The following is a 25,646-nucleotide window of genomic DNA, read 5'->3' as shown; positions in this document are numbered from 1 at the left end:
CTACTTCACCGCATCACTGGGAAGATGGATGGAGCCATGTACCGCACAATCCTGAGGGACAACCTCCTCCGCTCTGCCAGGGATCTGAAAATGGGCCGTGGTTGGGTCTTCCAACATGATAACGACCCTAAACATACAGCAAAGGCAACAAAGGATTGGCTCAAGAAAAATCACATTAAGGTCATGGAGTGGCCCAGCCAGTCGCCAGACCTCAATCCGATCGAAAATCTATGGAGGGAGCTGAAGGTCAGAGTTGCCAAGCGACAGCCCACCAACCTTCATGATTTAGAGAGGATCTGCAAAGAACAGTGGGCCAAAATTCCCCCTGGTGTGTGTGCTAAACTTGTGGTTAACTACAACAAACGTCTCACCGCTGTGCTTGCAAACAAAGGCTTTGCCACTAAGTATTGAGTGTGTTTGGCAAGAGGGATCAAATACTTATTTTCCTCATTGAAATACAAATTAATAAAAATATATTCTTTAAAATTATATTCTGGATTTTTGTCTTGATATTCTGTCTCTCCATGTTAGAATATATCTACCATTAAAAGTGCAGAAGGATAGTGTCTTTATTAGTGGGCAAACAAAGAAAATCAGCAAGGGATCAAATACTTCTTGGACTCACTGTATATAAACACAATAAATTGATCAGACTGGTACTAGCTAATAAAAAGCATTAGGACACCCAAACAAACACCTTATGAGGACATTTCTACTAATGTACCTTTAGCATCCAGGGTGTGGTACACAGCCAGCATCTACTCTTGCACGTCAGCTCTACTTTCCACGGTAATGGCCAGATGAGGTCAACGCCACAGCTAAAAATAGACACTCCGAAAGTGGCCATGCAAAAATCCATCAAACTTTGTTCTTGGCACGACAGCAGCAGCAGCAGCAGAAAAGAACAGCCGCAGGACTATATGAGGATGCATTTGAATAAAATCTGAGGCCTGCAGGACCATTCAGCTCCAAGTGAACCTCTTGTTCTTTTTAAAGTAAAGAGCAGCATCTAAATCACCCTGCCTGTCTAAAGTTCTTAATAGAAATTCTATACACTCTGCACTCTACCTGCAGTGTCTAAATTTAGCATTTAGCTTTCAGACTTTCAGCTTTTCAGCGTTCCAATACAACCGATTTACTGATAAAAAAAACATCTTAAAACCTTTCAAATTAAGAACAATAATTACTTCAAAATCCATCACTTCTGCTAAACTTATTATTGCCTATTATATTTACTTAGCCAGAAGAGCTTATAACGTGAAATAAATGGTATGCCATCCTTGTTTTATATTTCTTATGTGTTTTTTTTTTAACAATTTAAACAATTTATTAGTGGTGTCAGTCAATTAAAAAAGTAATCACAGTAATTAATTATCAATTGCATCAAAATTCAGCATTCAGCAATCAACTGCAAAAAAAAAAACTGATTAATCACGATTAATCGAGTAATTACAACAAAAACCTGTAATCAATCAATCATGATTAATTGCAAGAAAATTCTGTAAGCGCAATCAAACTTTGTGATTAATTGCGATTAACTGCAAGAAAATGTTGCTATTAATAATTATTAATGCAAACATTTTAAATTTCCAGCGACTAACTGGAAAAACATTATACGATTAATCGTAATTAACATCACTTTTTTCTTTGTTCTGTCTGTGTGAGAGATTGGGAGAGCGAAAAAAGTGAGAAAAGAGAGAGATTTAATACATATTTCAACAAGAATTAAAAACAAAAATAAAATAAAAACTACTCCACAATAGTGACGTAATAAAGGTAAAGTACGTCAAAAATGTAGGGCCCAAACATGGTAACGTTGATTAATTTATTTTTCATAAATAAAAGTAAAGCTCTTTAAAAAGTATTGAATACAAATGAATGTTATTATATTCTTATTATATTAGTCACAAATGAAGTGGTCATTAAATTACAATAATATTGTTTCTCTAAATTATCACAATAAATCCGTCCTTAACGAACACCACCAAGTCTATTTAGCTCCTGTATTAACCAATTGCATGACATTACATAACCATGCTGCTGAGTTTGGTTCCTGTGAGTGTCATTGCTACTGGAGTTACGAGAGAGAGTAAGAAAAAGAGTGAGAGAGAGAGAGTGAGAGAATGCTGACAAAGTGCTTTTTATATCCAGAAGAGCTCTGTAGTCACCAACAAGCACATCTTTGTGATCAGACAAGAGCCCAATTAACCCTAAGAACGGACAGAGCAAACAAACAGCCCAACAAAAGAGCGGAAAACGACTGTAATAAACAAACAATCAAGACTAATGTGGAGGTATTTAGATTTAGATGTGGAATGTGGTGGGACCATCACTGGTGCTCCATAGTGAGGTTGAGATGTTTTCAGGGAAATGCACACACACACACACACACACACACACACACACACACACACACACACACACACACACACACACACACACACACACACACACACACACACACACACACACACACACACACACAAACACACACACACACACACACACACACACAAGCACATACACACACACACTAGGTAGACATTTTAAATGCGATAATGAGTGACACCTCAGCCCACAAATAAGGCCTCCCTCAGAGAAGTCTACTGAACAACACAGTAACAAAACGTAATAATTTATTTTGTTGCAGTACTATATTTACATTTGTGATTCTTTACATCACTTTCAAACGCTGTAAACATCAGAGCATAGTGTGAGAAAATCAGAGCAATCCTCAACAGACTCACCAGCCCCGGGTTTATGAACACATAGATACAGCTGAACCAGTCTATTAACATATTCATATTAACCTACAGTAGTATTTACTATTAACACATTTCATTCTTAATAAATACATTATTTTGTACTACAGTGCATTTTTTCTAATGTCTGTGTCAATGTAGTTAATGATAATTTACCTGGCTAATTAACCAACCAGCTAACTAGCTAACCAACCTACCTGACTAATTAGTCAAGTAGCTAACTGTATAATTGCCAAACTAGTTTACTAACTAGCTAGCTAACATCTTACTAAAAACGAACCATCTAGCTAGCTAACTAACTAACTAACTAACCAACCAGTTGACTAGCACACTAGCTAACTTGGCTACCTGACTAAATTGCCAACTAGCTTACTAGCAAACTAGCAAGCTTACTAGTTAACTAACACATATATATATATTTTTTTAATATTTTGTTAATATTAATTATTTACAGCATCCATCACTACCTGACATTCATTGAAATTACAATTAGAGTTATTGGATTTGTTTTTTTGTTTTTTTTTTAAGTTGTAAACTTATTTTTGTTTACTCATTTCTCTTCTATTACACAGTGAAAAAATATAAAAACAGGCTAAAAAACTATGGATATAAATTACTAAAAGTGAAATTAACCTCATATCAGAAAACCTGCCCTGGCTGATTTAGTGTTAAAACTGTAAATTATACTCGAAGCACTTCTCTATAAGAGGAACCAGTGGAACACGCTGAGAGAAGAGAACGTCTGCTCTGTTGACTTTTCCAGTGTGTGTTTAATACAGAAGAACAACAGACCATATAATAACCATACCATACAGCCCATCTAACAGCAGGCATGACTACACAAACAGCACACGGCATTACAATACAGAGCTCGTAAATATAAAACCTGATTAAAGCTATGGCTGCGGTGCTACTACACAAAGCTGGAGGCAAGATAAATATTTGCTCCTCTGCAAGTTCAGACAAGCCTGGAGGATTGGATATGGCTCCATCAACACAATCACTCAAACTGGACGAGCAGATTAATCTGATGCTAATCTCCAGAGCTGTAAAGTTTGAGAAAGAATGCCAAGGGCTTGAGAACAGACTCCCACGCAGCGCGAAAGCAGCGTACAGCGAGAGAGTAATTAATTAGAGAATCTGCTGATGCGTCTCACGCTACACATGCTATTTTGACCCATATCTCAGTGTGGAGACTCTAAAAATGGGAGTTAAGAAGAGTTCAAAACCTCAAGTGATGAATAACTGACATCTAAACTAATAGGAACTTATACATACATACAGTTTCGGGCAAAATTCCTTTTTTATATTTAAATGCAGCTGCACAATATATCACTACAGGATCATCATTACACTGTGGACATGCTCAGTAGTCACATCATAGACTGTGCAACATTAGTTCTAAGAGACTCTGAAGACACTCTTGTTAGGGTTTTATAATTAACATGCAATGCCCCTGGCAACCTATGACCAAATCTCAACGCAATGCGCCGTGTGTTCGTGATACCACATTGCACTGTAGTTTAAAGGCGGTAATGTGTGGGTGGGAATACGAGGCTGGGCGGATCTCACAATTAACGTTACAATGTGCGCATGTGCATGTACAGCAGCTCACTCAAGCAGACTAGCACTGCTGTTTGCCACCCCAAAATGATTAAACATTTGATTTGTGAGCATAGGTCGCATGAGACACATTTAACACCTGACAAAAAATAATGTGCTGTTATAATCTCGCGAGATCTCAAGTGGCACGGGATATCATCACACTCGTAACCCATAGTGTAACACGTGAACTGATAACTACACAATTTTTGTTTATCAAAAAAAAAAGGGCAGATCATTTAGAGATAAAACCATCACATCATCTGTCAAACATGGTGGAGGCAGTGTTTTCTTCCACAGACAGTTACTTTTTTTTTTTTTTTTACAAAGAATTTGCAGTCATATATATATATATATATATATATATGTGTGTGTGTGTGTGTGTGTGTGTGTGTTAAACTGCTTGAAATCATTTCAAACAGATGTAAAATGCAAAATTTTCAACTTTTCAATAGTTGTGTACATTTCTGTGCACCGCTACTTGTTCATTTTATATATTAAATGTGATCTCAATTCAGGTTTGTTTTTATTGGAAGATATAGTATATAATACATTTAAAACCTAAAAAACACAACAATAAACTTATTGTAATGTTAATGCTGTGATGGTGGTCTCTTTATGTCAAACCTACAAGGCCTATAGTTTTAATTGTGATGTGCATGTTTAGTTCTGTCTACATCATTCATAATGGATTTTAGCATAAACTCTGTTGCAATAAGTTTGCAGTGGGAATGGCAGTAGTGACAAGTGCAGAAATCCAGGGTGGTCAGGGTTTCTGTGCAGCTGGTCAGAGGAAGCAAATATTACTCAGAATATTAATGATATTACACTGAATCAGTGTATTTTGCAAGTATTCACTGAACTCTTCTCAGATCTTGGATTATATTGGGCTTCATTATGAAGATGATTGACAGGGCTTCAGTACACAAAGCTAACATCCCCACAGGATTTTCCCCTCTGTTCTGAGAATTAGCTGGAGGGAGTCTTAGAGCCGGCATGGATCAGTGATGGCACGGCCACTTGGCAAGGCCAGCTGTGGAGTTGTGTCCAAGTCACAATGTGACTTATTCATTACCAGGAGGCTGAGAAGAGGCCGTCCGGCTTTGGTCCTAATACACACACATACGCACTATGCACAAGCACACACACGAGCACAGCCATTCTGTCAGACTACTTTAAACCTCCTTACACACACACACATACTGTACCCACTCAAACACACAGGCTAGAAGTGAAATCCAATAATTACAGATCAGCGTTCACATGAGAGCACCATTCATTTCAGGCATAATTAACATCTAGCCTACACAATGCAGCACAGCTAAACCAACACACTGACGACAAAACTGTGACTACTCAGCTTTACAGTTCTGCTTAAGATTGTCCTTATTGTGCCTTACATTCTTTTTCTGGTTCTCCTATTAACATTAATATAACATATACAGTACAGTTACTTAAATAGAACAGGATTAAGGAATCTATTAAAGAAATAAATATATATATATATATATATATATATATATATATATATATATATATATATATATATAAAATATTAAAATTAAATGGTTAAGTAGATTGTGTAGCATAGTGGGTAACACTATCATTCACCATGTCTTCATTCCCTTAGCTGGGCAAATACAACACATATACACCATTAACTCCATGAGCAAGACTCATAACTTTACATTCTCCTACCTGTGTAACAAAAGATGGGCCAAGTAGTGGTTGTGTGCGTGATTCATGGAGTTTACAGACTGCTGCTGCTGCAATTTTGGCTGTAGAGAAATGTGGCCTACACTGTTCGCTGTTTAGTGTGGTTAGTGATGTTTGTTAGCTATTTTGTGTTGTGATACTCACTAAACTGATCTGAGCGGTGTACTCTTGAGAGAGGGTTCCGGTTAGTGGTGTTAATCTTTACCCCGTTACTCATTCTACAAAAATACTTTCATCTCTATCTTACATTCAAGTTCTGGATAAGAGTTTTAGACAAAAAGTGATAAATGTAAAAAATCATTGTCTTTTAATACAAGCATCTTAAATATGTAGTAACTTTACAGGAGGAGTAGAACTTACAATGAAAGTTTACATAACATTTTTGAGCATTTCTATTGGTCCATACCTCTTGACATTTAAACACAATGTTAATCTTATTGATGCTCTTTACATGTTCAATTGTGAAAACTGAACAAAAATTCTAATAAAATGTTTGAGTGTTATACACCATATACATATGCTGGAACACTTTTTACTGTAATTTCATGGCTATTCTAATGCACATAGCTCAGTAACCCTCCCTTTAAAAACCATACAAAGCTGTACAGAGCATTACTGATTAAAGTAGGCTTGCAAATGGCCTTTACAGAGCTGTTCTGCACCAAACACAAACAGTGCTATCAGTGCAGCAATCTCCATTCATGTAGGACAGAAAACATCTCAGTCACTGATTCACAAATCCCACACAGTGGATTTCCTCCAGTCACCATCTGCTCTGAACCTGCTGTCATTCAAACACTCCAGTACAGTGTTTCTCTCTCTCAGAGAGAGAAAGCACATTCAAAAGTGAGAAAAAATATATGTACATCACTGTAATATTCATATATACTGCAGTGTTACAGCTACGGTTACTGAAGCTAGGTCTTTTCTCTGTGTACTGCATGAGGCCAGTCAGTTTATCACATTCTACAAATATGTAAATTCTGCAAAAACATGACAGACTTACAAAGCAGAGCCAGCACACAAAGCAGAATGCAAACAACAGTGTGGTTTCATTTAACGTTTTAATAAGAAACCGCAGCATCTTCTGTGCAGACATGTTGTCATTCTTAATTCACAAATATTACCTAATTGGCTCTCTTTTATAGAAAACATGGACAAAAATAAAAAAAATCTCTTAACTGGCCATTGGCCCACAAAAATAACTGGGACACCATTGCTCATTCACTAGCTCATTTCCACTGCTTCACAGCTCAATGCTTGGGTGGGATTTATACCCCTGTAGCCTATGCCTGGCATTGGACATGTTGCTAAGATTTGAGCTCAAAAAACCCTTTTCTAGTCTATGGTTAATACTTTTCCACAGGGACAAGTGGACAAGCTGTGCACTTCATTGAACATAATAAAACCACAAACATTTAGACAAAAAGAGCATTTTACTGTTTTGGGTAGCGTGTCTGAATAAAGCATGTGGTGTTTATTACTGTACTCTTGAGAGGGGTATCCGGTTAATGGTGTTATGTCGTTGCACTGTGTACTCCATGAGGTCTGTCAGTTGTTAATTTCCAATTTCCACAAGAACAAGTGGACAAGCTGTGTGTGTGTGTGTGTGTGTGTGCAACTAAATAGAGCTTCTAGATTTGACTGTTCTAGGTGGCGTGTCTGGATCAAGCACAGCTCTATACAGGACGGATTACATCAGCCCCTGACCTCGCTGCACTCTAATCCCAAATTACAGGGTAGAGGTTGGCAGTTGGCAGTAGGGGAATAATCTAGCCCTGTGGCATCCTGTGGCACCATGCCATAGAGCCATGTCAACTGCTTGCTGTGAGTCCCTGTGTAGTTTAACTTGATGGACTGTATAGGAGTTGTGTTTTCTTAAGAAACGTGTTGACTGTTGGCAAAACTGAGAGTTAAAATGTGAAAAATCTGGGAAATCTGGAAATCTGTAGTTCAATCCTTTTAAAATCTGAGGCAGCAACAGAGCCAGATAGCTCATAACACAGTTAAGCAGATTAGAACATTGCATGCCAGAGAGAATTGGCGAACTGCAGCAATTTAGGACTTTTTTTTTTATTTTGGCTTTCTGATTATCACCAACAGTTGTGTGGAGCATTTTGTGGCACAGAGCAAAAATCAGGTCACACACAAACCCAAATATGAAGCACACACACAAAGTGGTGTTCATGTGCATGAGCCAGAGTCTTTGTTGCTCGGTGGCGTGAGGGGGTAATTGCGGGGCATTCTGTGTCTGAGAACGTCACACTGAGGCTCAGGTGACACACAAATAGGTCAAGAGAACACAGCCTCTAAAACCCAGAGGAGAACATGTGCCTCCTCACAGCCCTGTGCCTATTCAAATCCACTGAATGATAAAACTCCACCTGCTTCTGGGAGCTGACAGCAGAGCCACAGGCTCAGAGGTGGAAGGGATAGATTCTCACCTGAAGGGCAGGTATGAAGCATTGGAGCCGGAGATCAGCGCTCTGTAAGCCTCCTCCGGCGTCTTCTTTAGGTAGATCACCTGCAACATATCAAAGAGAAGAGAGAAAAAAATTAATAAAAGAAAAAAGAGGGAAAGGGAAAGTAAGAAGAGCTGAGAAGATAAGAGACAAGAGGACACAGGATAAGACCAGAAGAGTGACAGGAGATATGAGAGGACAAGAAGTAAGAAAAATGAAGGGAAGACAAGACAAGAGAAATAAAAGTGAATAGGGACAAGACAGGAGAAGAGTAGAAGAGAAGCATAGAGAAGGAAAGTATGAAAAAACAAAACAGGACAAGTACAAAGAGGGGTAAAAAAGATACAAAATTAGAAGAGAATAGAGGAAGAAGAGAACCCTAAAAAAAGGATAAGTGAAGAGAATACAGGCAAGTGAGAAAAGAAAAAAAAAAGTAAAAAACAGAAAGAGGAGGAAAAGGCAAAAAAAAGTGAATTGAAGACCAAAGAAGGTGACAGGAGAGGAGAGCAGAAGACACACAGGAGAAGAAAAAAAAAAAGAAAAGAGAAAGAAAATATAAGCAAAACAGAAAAAAGAAGACAACAAGAGATAAGAGAAGAAGAAAAGTAGAAGACAAAAAAGTCAAGAGAAGTATAAAAGAAAGAAAAAAAGACAAGAGAAGAAAAAAAAAAGTATAGGCAAGAAAGCAAATAAAAAGAGACGTGAAGAAAATAATAGTACAGTCAAAACAGAGAAAGCGAAGAAGGAAAAGGAAAGAGACAAAAAGGCAAGACGAAAAAGGGGGGGGGGAAGAGAAAAGACAAGAAAGGTGAACAGAAGACCAGAGAAGACAAGAAAATAGAATGGAAAAATGAGGGGTTGAAGAAAAGGAAAGAAAACGCAAGAAAGAAAAGATGAAAATCAGAAAGAAGGACAGGATAAGAGGAGGTAAATATATATATGAGGGATAACCCTGATGGATAAACTGCTGATTTGGGTATTAAACTGTAGGAACGGTGAATGAGTTTTGTGCTGTCATCACTTCTTTACACTAGCTGATAAACCTGACCTCCTCTGAGGCAGAGTCACTCCTCCACAGAGTGCGCACTCTCTCACTCCTGCACTAATTATGAGGAGAGGGTGATGAGGCAGAATGTGGCACGGAGGCGAGACCGCAGTGGATCAGCAGAAAGAGGCTCTCTCACGATGAGACGACTTGTCTCGGTACAGTGCGGTCGGACAGTGGAAACGGTCAGACACTCGCGACTCAGCGATTCCTCGTTAACACCCTCTCAGACAGAGAGAGAGAGAGTGAGAGAAAACATGACAGAGTGCGAGAGAGAGAGAGAGAGAGAGAGAGAGTGAGAGAGAGAGAGAGTAATGAGATTTCCGATAACTCGGTCAAGAGCTCAGTAGGCTAAATGCTGGTACTGTGAAGATTCTAGAAGAGTCCAGCAGATCTGAGTGAGTGAGGCTGTGCAATACAGAAAATATATATTTTCAAGCTTCCAAGTATTTCATTATACTCAGTAAGTGTTCTGATTCAACACATTAGGAAGAGTAAAGGGAAAAAGAGCTGTGCCAAACTGTCCATTTTTAAATACAGTCTTGGTTAGCCACAATGTTAAAAGCCAGACTCAGCAGTCGAGGAATCGGGTGGCCAAAATGCTAACAGCCAGGTCAGTAGTGCTGAAATTGGTTGGCCACAATGCTAACAGCAAGGCTCAGCAGTGCTTTTAACTTTTATTTTTACAGTCCACCTTAAATCCTGGAGCCCTTGCCATCTGTTGCACCATTTAAGGTGAAACGGGAAAATTAGCTAGCCAGGGACTGGGCCTTACTAGTTACTTGCAACTTACTTGATCCACCCAAAAGAGCTCAAACCCAACTACACTAGGTGCTTCCCAACAGGCAAATCATCCACAACATCCACAGGGTACACAAGTACCATGGGAGTGCAGTAGTGAGGCTGAAGAAGGGCCCAGGAACCAAAACACAGAACCATGTGCGAGTGTGAGTGCGTGGGTGAGTGTGTGCCCAGCAGGAGGCCTCCCGCTTTGTAATTCCTGCACAAGCTCATAAAATATGCAGCAGACAGAACTAGATCCGCCTGCAGACGTGCAGATTAAACTCTGCAGCCATAAAGACGGGACACCACGTGCACGTGTTGGGGGTTTGTGTGTGTTTTTTTTTTTACATTTGTAGGACTTTGTGGACAAACCAGCAAAAAAAACAAGAGCTTATAGAGTGACATGACCAACATAATACTGCTGAACTGGCAAACACAAAATATCTGTTCACAAAAGATCCACTTATGTCAAGATGAAATTAATAAGTAACTCTTCAGGCTCTCAATATGGTTCATTGAATAGTCACTCACATGCGCAGTCATATACTTAAGCAATGACAAACCAGATCACTGCATCTGTTTGGGTTTAATTAAGTCAACTGGAGCAGATCAAGATTCGTTTCACACAGTACTTGGAGGTAGTTCTCTGGCACCTTGAAATTAAGTCATGAGTATTTGACTGATGAGCATGAACGAATAGGTATGATGTTGGTGGATCTATTGCAAAATCCCCATCCACGCAAAGCCATTTATTTTTTTTGTCTTGGTTTTGGCCTTTTGTCCACACGAAAATGGCGTTTTCGGTAACCAAAAACTAAACTTTTCGAAAACGCCTTCCAAGATGGAGATTTTTGAAAACTCCATGTGGACAGGGAAAACATAGCTTTCTAAAAACGCCAACGTCATAAAGTCATACTGTTCATGTCTGCTTTTTGTCTACATTAGATTAGCCTGATCAGAATGAGCCTGAAACGTGGACAGCGACTGGATTGTTTTCTCTGCGATTTGCGGATAAATAAAATGTTAACAGCCTAATATAATGTTAATAGAGTGCCGAGAAATATCCCATGTTAATTTCAGTGTTTTTGATTGGTAAGGCGTTTCCATGTGGACGGAGATATTTTTTAAAAATGGAGACATAGTTTTTAGTCCAAAACTAATGCCAGTGTTCACGTGACTGATCAGCTGTAGTTTTGTTTGTGCTCATCAGTTGACATATCCTGACTTAATTTCAAGATGCTCAGAGAACTACCTTAAGGTACTGTGTGTATAAACAGTTATTTTTAATAAGCTACCTGTGAATTTTTTAATGCTCTCAGTGCTTTTGTGGACCTGAGCAACATTAGGTTTGTTAAATGGTGTAAAAATAGCAATTTCTTTGTATAGGCAACACTACGCCCCTATCACTAGCATTGTAATCCTGTTGGGAGCATAGGTTAAAAGCGCTGTATATCGGAATGTAGCGGGTAAACAGAGGTGGGCTATTCAATAAAATAACTCCTCATGTTTTACTACACCGCAAGACCATTTCACACCAGAATCCTCCTTTAAAATGATTTTGAGTCGGTTGTAGCCATAGGTGAAACTATTGACCCTTGACTTAACCTCCATTAGTCACAGTTGGCCTAGAGTCAACAAAGGTGGTCTTGACAACAGCCTTAACTTAAACATACACACAAAACTTTGTACTGACCTGTTGGATGTGTGTGTGTGGGGCATGGACAATCCTAATCAAAACTCTGCCAGTTATGACCATTACCACCTACTGTGCTGTCCACTGTTGGTGGTAATGCCTTCTATGATGTATTAGTTATGTTAAATGCCTGCAAAAATTGAGCAACTTTGAGCTTGTTAATGGTGTAAAAATAGCGATTTCTTTGCATGGGAAACACTATGCCTTTATTCAGGCTGTAAAAGATGTAATGATGCACTATGATCACAATTCTGTTTACAATTCGATTTTCTCACAAAATTGGGAACAAATTTTGAACGACAAAAATATAAAAAGACTTAACCAACCAATGGTGCTGTTTTATTTCTAAAATAATCACTTTAGAGTAAAAGTATTATCAAGTATTATGTCTAGCCGGAGAGTAACAAAAAATATATAACTTATTACTCTACTAAAACAGGGTTTTGTGTATCTTTACTATTTTTACTACTTCCGTTTATGGATGACTTTACACTTTAATTTGGCCGCATTTACAATTCATGCATCTTATTTTTCAGTCAAAAATGAAAATGGTGCTTTGTTACACATCTATTCAGAAATAATGGGGGACAGATGGATGGGAAATTCTATCAGGCCTAACTCACACTCTGTCCTCATGGACAAGGCAATATGAATTACCAGTGTCCAGTGTCCAACCTCAAAACTTATACAGGTGTGGGTGTTCCCAAGCCGTCCTCTAAAGCTATCCCTTGATTTTCGCCATTAGAATGTACCGTAAGTCAAATGACCACATGACCTGATGTGGCACAAAAACAAGTGTGTATGAGTGTAGGGGAGGTTGTTTGTCCCTCCACCATGTGACCCACAGAAAATGCAGAATCCCTGTGCCCAGCTGTTCCACCAGCTCCTATAATCTCCCTCACATGGAAAAGCAGGGCAGCTGAATTAAAGGGCAAAGAACATCTGCAGCTGGCAGAGCAGGCCAGGCCACACATGACCGGATCAATAAAAAACCCTCTTAGAGGATGAACTTGGAGCCAGAGGAGGAAACTGGACATACACACACACTTAGGTAATGGAAATAATGATTCTGCTCAAGGCTGTATGAATTCATCAATGACGGAACAATGATGTGCTTGTCTTTCCTACACCAATCAGCTGCTAATATTGAGTAGGTCCTCGTTATGCAGCTAAAACAACTCTGGCCAGTCAAGGATTAGGTGCTACAGGACTCACCTGATGTTTTGAAGACGTTCTGAACCAGTCATTTAGCCATCGTTTTCAGTTTGGCTCTTGTCGAAGTGTCTCAGATTATTACCAACTTTTTACGTCGACTTAAAGAACTGAGCGTTTATTTTTTGCCTAATAAATCTACTCTTGAATCACACAGAGAACCACAAGAGGAGGTGGTCTCAGTCTGGGGTGAGGTGAGACCCCAGACTGGGGTGATCTGACCTCATTCCAAACCATGCATCACTTGTACTACTCATATTTAAGCTAACCAGCTGTTCAGGTTTTAGTTTAACTTGATTTATTACTCAATACAATTTTTACAACTATGCTACATTGCACTAAAATACATGCTAGTCCAGAACACAGAACCTTCTTCCTGTATTAACCTTCTTGCTACACCCTAGACAGGTCTGACCAATAAGCAGTAACAATGTGTTTGTTTAATTTGCATTTTTATGCTTGTGTAAAACCAAACCCAACCAAGGGGGGAAAACGCTCTAAGTTAATGAACTTGTAACAGATTCAGACTATAAAAACAAACTACAAATACAAAGTGCAAACTGGGAACTGAACCAGATTAAAGAGTAAGCAAAGGGCAGAAGAGCTTCTATTCTATCAGATAATGAAATCGTGAGACAGGACATTCTAAACACAGACAAAGATTTCTAGTAAGAAAAAAGAGAGTTAATTTAGGCCTGAGACCAAAGTTCATTCTAAATTTAGTCTGACTGGCTGGGTGTGTCCTGAGAGACCGACTTTAAGGAAGCGATCTCTGCTTAAAACAGCCACAGTGAGACAATGAGAGATAACTGCTTTAAACTCTATTCCAGACGCTTCAATTGATAATGGAGAAAAAAGACAAATCCCAAAAACAAACAAAGAAAAATAGTATTTTTAATGTAGTAATTCTTTAATGTAAACCTTCAAAGACCACAGTTAGAAGGATTTAAAACTTTCATGCTTAATATCAAGAGACATTGGACTAGTATTGTGTCCCATGTAAGATAAAGGCTGCTGCACTGGCCAGAACCACTTGTCTGTTCAAATGGACAATTCTAACCAGACACTGCTGGTCACAATCAATTTTACCCAACTACAATGTCCACTGCCTTCTATGTGACATTACGGGTTACAAATCGCCTTGCAAACTTTAGTCACAAGAAAACACGTTACAACTTGTGGGCGTTTTCACTATGGTAAAATGTCATGACAAATCTACCCCCTTGACCTTTGGCATGTCAGTGTAAATGGAGTATTTGGGGGACATAACGTACTGCCGGTCAGTAAATATGTTGCTGATATATTGGTTAGCAGAGCCTAGTTAGCCCATAACCTACACACAAGAGAAATTCTTTTTTTTTTATATAATTCTAAATACTAGCATTTTCCAAATAATTAAATAATTACATTCCAAGTCCCAAATTAATAAAATAAAAAAAATCTTACGAAGCATTTTGAGTAGAACACTAATCAGGTCACTGCTGGGCAGTGGTGGCTAAGTTGTTAGAGCACCGGGTTACTGAAGACATGGTCAGTGGTTCAGTACCTGTGCTCAGCAAGCTGCCTCTGTCGGACCCTTAACCCTCACTGCTCCATGGAAGGGGTTAAGGGTTTTTTTTTAAGGCTTACAGGTTAAAAAGTTATACCAGGATGTATAGTCTACTGGTTTGTTTTAAATGTGTATTTTGGCATCAACAGATGATCCAATATTAAATGTGTGATATTGAATATCGACATTGGCAGATATACAGTATACAGGGCACCTCACACCACTAGCATTTTTAATGTTTTTTTTTATTTATTTATTGTAGATTAATACTAAAGACATTAAAATTATAAAGGAACTGTATGCAGTTATGAAGTAACCCAAAAAAAGTGTTAAAAAAGCCAAAATATCCTTTATATTTTAGATCCCTCAAAGTAGAACCTTTTGCTTTAATGCCAACATCGCCCACTCTTGACATTAATGTCAACGCTTCAAGAAAGACGTCATACTGGCCCTCACTTACTCAAATAAGCGCACGGGTTACTCCAGCCTGACACTCCAGCTAAAGATGACACCTCTACCAGGCCACAGAGGTCACAGTCCAGCCCACAAAAGACAGCATAGCTGTGTTAAAGCAGACAGATAAACCACAGCAGCTTAAAATAGATTCCACCCTGTTAGCACAGCAATGATGACACTGGAAAACCAGTACCTCCGCTATATATATATATATATATATATATATATATATATATATATATATATATATATATATATATATATATATATATATATATATATATATACACTGTATATACACACACACACACATACATGTATGTCAGGGTCTTACACACTCCCACACACACTCTGTGAAGAAGGCATTTAAATACAGCCTTTATTGTACACCCAGCCCACAGCTGGAGAAGAACACTAAACTCAAACAGGATGTGGGCTGTTCATGCTTTAACAAATAAACACAAAACACTTACTCACTATGGAGTTTCACATCAGAAAATCTCTTTTTATAATATAGTCCAGTACTAATAATATTTGGGTATTCTACTGATTATTTATTTATTTTCTTTCAGATTAAAAGAACAAAAAAAAAAAAAAAAAAAAAAAACATGATTTCGATTTTTTTTTTTTTTTACTGTTTCCCTCACTGCCCTGTAAAAAGTTTCTCATACAGTACCACAGTGTCCACAAGCTTGTAGCGTGTGGGCGTGTCCATGACATTTTTGAATTCAAATGAAGCAACAGTTTTTATTTTTTTTTTAATCAACTTCACTGTAATTTATAGTAGGGGTGAGCAATATGGCCCTAAAATAATATGACAATATTGATATCGATACTCTTGGCGATATGACAAAAGATAAAAAAGAAAACATAAAAAAAAATATTTCAAGAATATACTACTGCAACAAAATGAAATTTTTATTTTATTGTTGCATTCAATATGATATGGTGCACCCCTAACTGAGATATTAAAAAATGAATTTGATCAGATTTATAACAGAAGTCAATGATCCACAATGTCATGATATTAATAATGCACTCCAAATATCTATATATATCCCAGATTAAAGTCAATCTGTCTCTACTAGACATATAATGGGAAATGAGAACAGTGTGAATTTTTCTTTTGCTAAAAACAGCCAAAAAGTAGTACCCTGATTTAATAATTAGGGTTGAGCTCTGCTGAACTTTTTTGCCAGGGGGCGGGGCTGAGTTCAACGCAATGCAACCTAGCATGCACCACAGAATGGAGAGGCTCTCTCCATTGAAATATTTAAGGATGCATTAAGGCTTAAGTGCTAGAGGACACCTACCAATAGGCTAATTCTGGTTAGTGTACCTCTTGGTGAGAGACCACTGACTGCCTGGATTGATAGATATTTCTCTGCAACAAACTCAAACACATTTAGCCCAGTTCACAGACTTTAAGAGGGGCACATTATTCGACTGAACGAACCAGCAACCATTGCCTTCGTTTGCAGGGGATCAAAAAAAAATCAGCAATCAGGTTACTTTAATTCTGCCTTTGCTGTAAATCAACATTTTTCAGCAGGATAATACTCGCCCACATACAGCAAGGGTGTGATTTCTCCACTAGATTCTTCAAACATTTTCTTGGCCTTCCTGATCACCAGATTCATCACCACTCAGGAATTTATAGGACCAGCTGGGATGACCACTTTGGCAACCTACAAATATGCAGGATCTACAGACCGAGATGCAACTTATGTGGGCAAATATGCTATCTCCATATCTCATCTAGGCTAGAGTCACACCAACAAAGTTTGAGTATGAGTGGATATAGCATCAAAAAACTAATTCCATCATTGCTGCAAGTCAAAGAATTTGTACAAATATTATAAAACATTCTATTTAACAGTGTAGGTGGCTCAGTATCAGACAGAGATTCTCAGACGAAGCAAACCCCAGCCAGAAAGCTTTCACAAACTCCAGCTGGGTCTGTGTCGCAGATTAGGGTCGAGGATCTAGGTCTTCTCACTCGTACACAGAGATCAGAGTCAGAGATCTTCCAGATCAGCTCTGCAAAGCTCAGAGACTTCACAAATACCAGCCTGGATCACTTCCCTCAGCTGCGAAATGGAAAATGTCACTTTTGCTTAGAATTTCTGGACAATGGTTCCTTTGAGGAAGAGTAAAAAGGGATCTCTTATCCAGCTTCCTGCTTCTGTCCCATTAATAGTCATGCATATTTAAAATGCCTAAATTGCTTTACTCCTCTTTCTTACTCATTTTCTATGTGCACAGTAACACACCTAATCCAGAAGCAGCTGAGCAGCCATGACAAGTTAAGTAAGTCTGATGTATGTCCTTGCATTCCCAGCTACTCTCCATACTATCAGCCATAACATTAGAAACATCTGCCTAATAGTTAATTTTGTCCGAAACACTCAAACCCATTAAGGCATGGACTTCACAAGACCTCTGAAGGTGTCCTGTGGTATCTGGTACCAAGTCTAGCTGACCTTAGCAGCAGACCTGTATCTGCTTTAAGTCCTAGAAGCTGTGAGGTGGGTCTTCCTTGAACATGAGCCATGGGTGTCCATGAACCTTGTTGGAAGCTGGTTCACCAGTTGTTCTTCTTTAGAGCACCTCTGACTTTTGGTAGACTGAACACTGACTGCATACAGGGAACAGCCCAGAAGACCTGTGTTGGTGTTTTAGAGATGTTCTGACGAGAAATGTCATGTAATAAAGTACAAATATTACTTTACTTAAGAAAAAATGTTGGTTATCTATACTTTACTGGACAACTTTGTACTCCCACTCCTTACATTTTCACACAGTTATCTGATTTCTATTTTTTTTTTTACATTTAAAAAAAAAAAGTCTTGTTACTCAAGTGAGAGAACTTAAGTGAAAATTCTTCTTTAATATATTGTATAAATAAATTATAGTAAAATAATAAATTTTTGATGGATATTCAATTCACATATGTGGCTAAAACAGGTAAAAAAAAACCTCAGGGTTCCTCAGTGTAGTGCTGTCGCACGGCATTTAGCTGCTAGCGAATAGCTGCAAATGCTAATGCTGCTGTACCCAGCTATAGCTGAAATCTGGAAATCTAAGCTTACAGTAAATAAACAGAAGCGCTTTACTCACCCAAATACACAGCTTTCAGGAGAAACATTTGTGTAGATTAACATCCAGCACTCGTTTGCCTTTAAAATATATATATATGTATATATATTTTTTAAGAATTACAGGTTTGTTTACTCAACTTAACTTAGCTTAGCTTTATAGGTCTCGCCACCCCTCTTGAGACCTTCTGAATTAGAAGGAAAACATTGAGACACCCCTAACAAGCTAACACTTACAGAACAAGTCCTAAAAGGTCCAAAGATGGAGCGAAGCTTCCAGTAAAGTGACTTTAAGTTACTTAGTTACTTATCTGTTTATTTTTTTTAATAACTATGCCATCACTTGTAGTCACATGACTAGTCTGTGATGGTGCACAGTCTGTGACATAAATGGGGAGAAAGTAATAATTATTCAGTACTGATTTAAGACCAGACCACATCAAAAGACTGAAAACTGAAAGAGGCCTAATACACTCAAATACACAACTGAATGGTGACACTCCTGTTCCTTACTAGTGTCACCTTATAATCTGGTTCTTACCCTAAAAATCCCTCTAACTGCTCAAATACATGCAATAAAAGCAGATAAACATTTAGAGGCACAATTCTCTAAACAAAGCAGACAGCTGGTGATGCCACTTTGCAATTAAAAACTTCCATTTTCAGCTCATATAAAAGCATGCCATACTTCCGCAGAAAGCTCTCGCAGAGGATGGGTAGCCGGTGATACGCTGACCCACATTAGGCTATCATTTTATTACTGTACGAGCGCGTCATTACAGTACCACTCAGCTAAGCAGCTCAAGCCAAGCCCCTCCCACCAACCTCCCAACCAAACACCCACCCAAACACCCTTAGACACAGTCACTCAAACAGTGGAGGTTTTCAACACTGCTGGTGAAGCGGGAGAAAGGCAGGAGCTCTGCTGAAGAGATACCATTCACAGATGCTTGTGTGTGACTGGTACTCAGCAGGCGGGGGGGCTTTATGGCGGAGGAGGAGTGAATGAATGGACGCTGTGCAACAGGACACACTGGCATGCCAACGGTGTCAAGGGCAGTGCTAGCCAGAGTGTGTGTGTGTGTGTGTGTGTGTGTATATACACACGTACACAATGTGGTGGACTATCAGTCCGTCAGCAGCCTGTTGTCTCTGTCTGGGGGAACAGGCTGGTGGGTGGAAGTTGGAACACAGCTGAGACAGTCGCTCACACGTTTGTTTAAAGTGGATGTCAGGATGTGGGGTCATATATGGCCTTCAATATGGACTTACAAGGTTTTGGCATGACCACAACAATGTACAATGTATTATAGAGCTAGGCGATATGGGAAAAATCATATATCACGATATGGATTTTTTTTTTTATTTTACCATAACGATTTGAGTATATTTTCTGTTATTCTTTAAAAAATGTGACAAAATAATATCATTGCTTACTTTTTTTCAACTTTATTTCAAAGTGACATTAAATCAAACTTTCACAAATGAGAATTACTACCTTTTAGTGCAGTAATATATGTATCAAATGAAAACAGATGAGGTAGATGCAGTAGCTATTTTTTTTTTTAAAGAACAAAGCGACTCCATTGTTCAGCTCTCATGGGTTTAATAACGTAAAGCATGTCGCAAACCGCAAACCACGTTTATGCAAAGTGACCACACCAATACATTTCATTGTAGCCTACTTTATATATTTGCATGAATAATTTATGAAATTACTGGACTAAGTAAGTAAGTAGCACGATAGACACTTTTCTATTGTCCCCACAATATTTATCGTCATATCGCACAGCACTACTGTAGTACTTGTATCTCCAAAACTTTACAGGAAAAAGTCATTTTAAAGCATTTCCATTTCTCCATTCATTGTGGAATTCTGATACAATGTACAGAATAAATGCCAACAACGATTATAAGAGATTATATAAGTGATGTAATTTGAATACAATTTACAAGTCTTCCTCTGTATAAAGGCTGTATTAAAACAGACCACAAGTTACTGCACTCCATACCACAACATTTAGACAACAATAGATGTCTGGATGACTCTTAAAATGACTAAAATATACCCCAGTACTTAATAAAAATACACAGATTTAAATTACAACTCTTTTAAACACAGAGCTCTATTCCTTTTAGAAAAATCACAAATAAATACGAAGTGTGGTGAGGAGTGCTAGGTATTATTTTTAAAAACTGACATTTAGAACTTCTAATGCAACATCTTCTGGACCATGCCAGTTTTTTTTTTTAGTTTTTTTAAATAAACAGTACCAGTCAAAATTTGGACACACCTTCTTAATCAATGTTTTTTTTTTTTTTTTTCAATAATTAAAAATACTGAAGTCATTCAGACTTTGAAGGAACACATAAGAAATCATTTAGTAACCTAAATGTGTTAAACAAACCAAAATACACTTTAAAGCATTTAGGTGCTCTTATACACGGTTTCTAAAGCTGGTAACTCTGAGAAACTTATCCTTTGCAACAGAGGGAGCTTTTCTGGGGTGTCCCTGATGAGAGCCAGTTTCATCATAACGTTTTGATGGTCTTTATAACTGCACTTGAGGACACTTTCAAAGTTGCTGGCAGCTGCTGAATTTAACTAATAAAGTAACTTGGTTACTTTTAAAATCAATTATTCCATACAGTGACTAAGTTACTGTTTAAAGGCAGACTTCCCAAGTCTCCCGGAAGTCGCGGGAGTCTACCGCATATCAATAACTGCTCCCTGATGTCTGCGAGTCAGATAAAAATCATCCGGAATTTAAAACGGACCACAAAAGCACACACAGGTGACACCTTTTTTTTTCTTTCTCCTGGACACAATGTGTTCAGATGAGAACAAAAAGGAATAATTATTCAATATTAATTTGAGACTAGATCATATCAAAAGACTGAAAACTGAAGGGGCTTGACAAACTCAAATACACTACTGCATTAAAAGACAAGTTTTTGAGATTGAACACCTTGTATCTTGTATCACCAGGTGGAGTGCCACTGCTCATAAACTGTACAATAAGTAATGGATAATAATAGTCATAAATTAAACCTAATTATCACAGCACTTAATCATTACTAAGATGATAAAATGCAGAAGAGATGCAGAAATGGACTACTGAACAAACTGGAGTTGTCTGAACACTTTTGACTGGCAAAAGTTTAACAATAATCCTGTTTATCACAATTTTTCTGCGGATTAACATTGTTTTTTTTAGAGCTTAAAAGGGGGTACTTACAGCATAGGCACCGATTAGGACAGCAGCATTAGCCCTCTTGCGCTGGTCAAAGCTGGTGTAGTGCACAATCCTCTTTCTGGTCAGTGTGAAAGACTGGAGGGCAATAAAATAAAATAAAAAAAAATAAAAAGATTATTCATAGCAAAAACCTTTTACTTTAAACAGCATTTCAAAGAAAATAATACATAATTATTTATTTAAAGCAGCATTATGCAAGAATTGTCATTCCTTGCTCCTCATTTGTTGACAAGCTGAGAAATACACAACATTTCTTGCAAGCGTTTTCCTGCCTGCTTTCTATGAGCTTCAAAGTGATTTTGCAGTCCGATCATAATGCTGCTTTAAAGAAAAAAACACATATTTGATTGGTGTTGATTATCCACAGTGGTTAATGTCAATGTAGATTTCACTGCAAACACAACTCATTATTATTAGGACTTATTACGACATGTTAGGAGTCACATAGAAGAAGTGAGTATTCAAAACCCGTCACTCACTGCTGCTACCAAATTCTACAACAAACTCTCTACCGTACAACTGGAATTCAGCGGCTAACTGAGCAAAGCGTGCATCTGGGCGACCTGTGGAGAACACCAGGGAGACACAGACAGATGCTCCAGCATCTGCCCCAGCTGCTGCAGCCACCCCAGGCCTGCGGGGACAACAGGGAGGGGAGCAGCAGGTGGGCTGCAGGTGTGTAGGTCCGTGTCTGTGTGTGTGTGAGAGTGTGTGTGTGTGTGATATGGACAGCTTGGCAGTTTTTGATGCCAGAGGGAAGGCTGATCATGCAAGGAGCAAACAGGCCGAGACAAACGCTTCTGTATAATCTGCACTGGCTTTAAACCATCTGCTCCTCTGCTGCAGCACATGTGGCAGACACATATCCACCACGCTGGCCTCAAAACTAGACCGTTCAGGAAAGGGAGGGGAGAAAAATACAAATATTTAATCCAGCAGTGGCCTGCTCTGGCTGAATCACCACCCTACAGAACTTGGAGTCACCTCTAACATCCAACCTGCGCTCTATTCACTGTATACAGCTCTGGAAAAAAAACAATTAAGAGACCACTTCAGTTTCTGAATCAGTTTCTCTGATTTTACTTTTTATAGGTATATGTTTGAGTGAAATTAACATTGTTTTTGTGTTCTCTAAACTACGGACAACGTTTCTCCCAAATTTCAAATAACAATAGTGTCATTTAGCGCATTTATTTGCAGAAAAAAAGTTTTTTTCTAGTAGAGCTTTCAGAACTCAAATAATGCAAAGAAAACTAGTTCATATTCATATTCAAGTTTTAAATCAGTTTAGTTCAGAAATCAATATTTGGTGCAATAACCCCGTTTTTTTTTAAATCACAGTTTTCATGCATCTTGGCATGTTCTCCTCCACCAGTCTTATACACTGCTTTTGGATAACTTTATGCTACTGCTGGTGCAAACAATTAAGCAAGTTCAGCTTGGTTTGATGGCTTGTGATCATCTATCTTCCTCTTGATTGTATTCCAGAATTTTTTAATTGAGTAAAATTAAAGAAACTCAATTTTTAAGTGGTCTCTTATTTTTTTCAAGAGCTGTATACATTGTACTGTGAACATCATGTATTATATAATAATATAATTTTTAGTTTAAGTTCTATTTGGTTCTAAAACGCAGTAATGATAAGAGTAGTTAGAGCACCACTACAATTTCCCATCATAGTGTTTCTCATAGCTCTGCTCTCCTGATTTTCTAATGTATGGAATAGTGTCATCCTCCTGTAACAGTTACCTATGAATATACCGATGAGCTTTAAAACCTTTAAAAAACGTTAAAGGACACATATTATACTCACTTTTACCTCACTCCTCAGTCTATGGACTGTAGAAAACATGTTCATGAAGTTTTTTCAGCATTCGGTGTGCCAGCAGTGTAGCATGGAACAGCAAGACAGTGTTTTTCATAGCTATGGGAACTTTCTGGTTAATATATCAGTTTAAACTGCACCTGAACAGCTGTTTAGATCAAATAAAAGAAGCATGTTCAATTGTTGGGTCGGATCGAGCCTGGATTCTGCTTTTACTCCAAACAAACCGCTACGGAGTTCCTCAGTCCAGTTGGTTTGATCCGAACCCAAATAATGCTGGTGTGAAAACGCCCTTTAATAGCCTGGAACGACTAGCCTGGGATGACTTCTTTTGGGTGCAATTATCAGCAATAATTCCTAATAAAAGGAAAATTTTCACTGATAGCATTTCCCTATCCAGACTGCATCAATACAAAACACCATTGCTAACTCTCTTTTATGCTTATCTCCTAGAGATACATCTCAACAATCACAGGTTAATCATTTGCTCAGTAGGTCATTTCACAGCAAACTGGGGCTATAAGCATGCGCAGGGGAGCAAGTGCCAGTGAGGGGATGAATGTACTGTCAGAATGTAACCAAACAAAGCATCTAAGCATTTGAGAGCCAATCCAATGGAAACGAAACTGAGCCAAATTAAAATGACATCATATTTAGCAGCGATTATCAGGCCATGCCTAAAAACACTTCTGATGAGGCTTCGCTCGGCAAGGAGGGAAAACTGGCTCTGTGCAACCAGCCACACACACACACACACACACACGCTACTTTACAGCACTATAATTTCATCAATAACATGTTACCCCGACAATAGCAACACACTCCTTCCCTCCTTGTCTTTCTTTTGTTTCTTTTGTTTTTTCACATGCAGGCCCATAGCAGTGAGGCTTCAGAAAGAATGCTGTCCCCATAGAGACTCTGAGTAAATTGTAGAAACACAAGGCAGGGACAGACAGAAACGGTTTGGGGGGTGGGGTGGGGTGCAGTGTGAGAGCATTTAAGAATTAAAAAATATATATATTATAATGGATATAATAAAAAATAAAAAAAATACGCAGGGAACAAACATATAGCTTCATGCTTCTGCTGGATGACTTTACCTTCAACATTCCCAAACATGAACACATGAGGTAACTACACCTGGCCAGCTTCAGAAACACAGAACAGAACACACACACACACACACACACACAAAAACAGAACAGGGATTACTTTAACCCTGAAATTCAGGCCTCGCTAGGTGGCCACAAATGATGATGTTGAAGAAACTCTCAGTCAGTGATTTTATAGACACTCTGGTCTTACAGCTCCCCTGAGCTTTGAGTTCCGTCCTCCTCGCTGACCTTCTCTTAAATTAGGGTAATTGGAAACTGAGGCCAGGAGGCTTAACCAATTAGAGGAGCCCAAATAGCTCACTTTCACCTGGGTCTTGAACTTTAAGTATATACTGTATAATTATAGGGAACATGCACATGTTTAAGATGGCAGATGTGGCACTAGGACTGCACTTAACTCTTTTTTTTTTATCAGTCGATTAAAGGAACAATTAAGTTACCAAATATTATACAGAGCTTTTCGTTTATATGTGTGCACAAAAAAAAAAAATAATCATAAACATAGCAATGAAAAATGGCTATGCTCTTTATACCATACTTTATGCATCCCATCCCTATGCATGCATCCTATATATATATATAGCAACTTCAAAACATACAGGGTACAGGGTGCAAATATCTGCCATCCTTGGCTTGATAAATAACAGACACTAAAAGTAAACAGAATAATAGCAGCCATCTAAGGAAGCACTAGATATATCTCAGAGATCATCTTGAGTTCTCTTTTAAATGTTGCCATATTTGTAAGAAACATCAATTTGTGGAATGAGCAGCAGAGCTAAGTATGTTGGTTGCAGCCATGAAAAAAATTCGCCAAACTCTCTCTGTTAATGCCAAAAAGCTTATTCTGCCACTGGCTCGTTTGGTGTTTGATGCTCTTTTTGGGACGCCCACACCACAGCCTTTAATTTGAAGATACTGGGTACTGGGGCACCAGCCTGAAGTTGCCTAATCACACAGGCCCTATTCAGATCAGCCAAACATGTCATGCCGATTCTTGGAGCAGACACTTATTGACCACTGTAGCAGAGCCTATTCTCACAGGTGCTGCAAATCAGGTGCCAACATACT

At 38.4% G+C, this 25,646-nt stretch overlaps 1 protein-coding gene across 8 annotated transcripts in view; it reads right to left on the bottom strand.

Moving 5' to 3' along the window:
- Positions 1-25,646, bottom strand: part of cdc14ab (cell division cycle 14Ab) — an 85,618-nt gene that overhangs the window by 51,609 nt on the left and 8,363 nt on the right. For 6 of the 8 annotated variants that reach the window (XM_022669633.2, XM_022669639.2, XM_022669634.2 and 3 more), the window contains exons 4-6: positions 24,561-24,608; positions 21,618-21,710; positions 8,525-8,604 (exon numbers count right to left, since the gene is read on the bottom strand). In XM_022669633.2, the coding sequence (XP_022525354.2) occupies positions 8,525-8,604; positions 21,618-21,710; positions 24,561-24,608 (221 nt within the window). The remainder of the gene's footprint in view (positions 1-8,524; positions 8,605-21,617; positions 21,711-24,560; positions 24,609-25,646) is intronic. The other 2 variants (XM_022669635.2, XM_022669637.2) reach the window with 1 other exon arrangement.

The sequence above is a fragment of the Astyanax mexicanus genome, chromosome 16 (genome assembly GCF_023375975.1).
Source record: "Astyanax mexicanus isolate ESR-SI-001 chromosome 16, AstMex3_surface, whole genome shotgun sequence".
Classification (NCBI taxonomy): Eukaryota; Metazoa; Chordata; class Actinopteri; order Characiformes; family Acestrorhamphidae; genus Astyanax; species Astyanax mexicanus.
The sequence above is the reverse complement of the archived record's forward strand: the minus strand, read 5'-3'. Positions and strand labels throughout refer to the sequence as shown.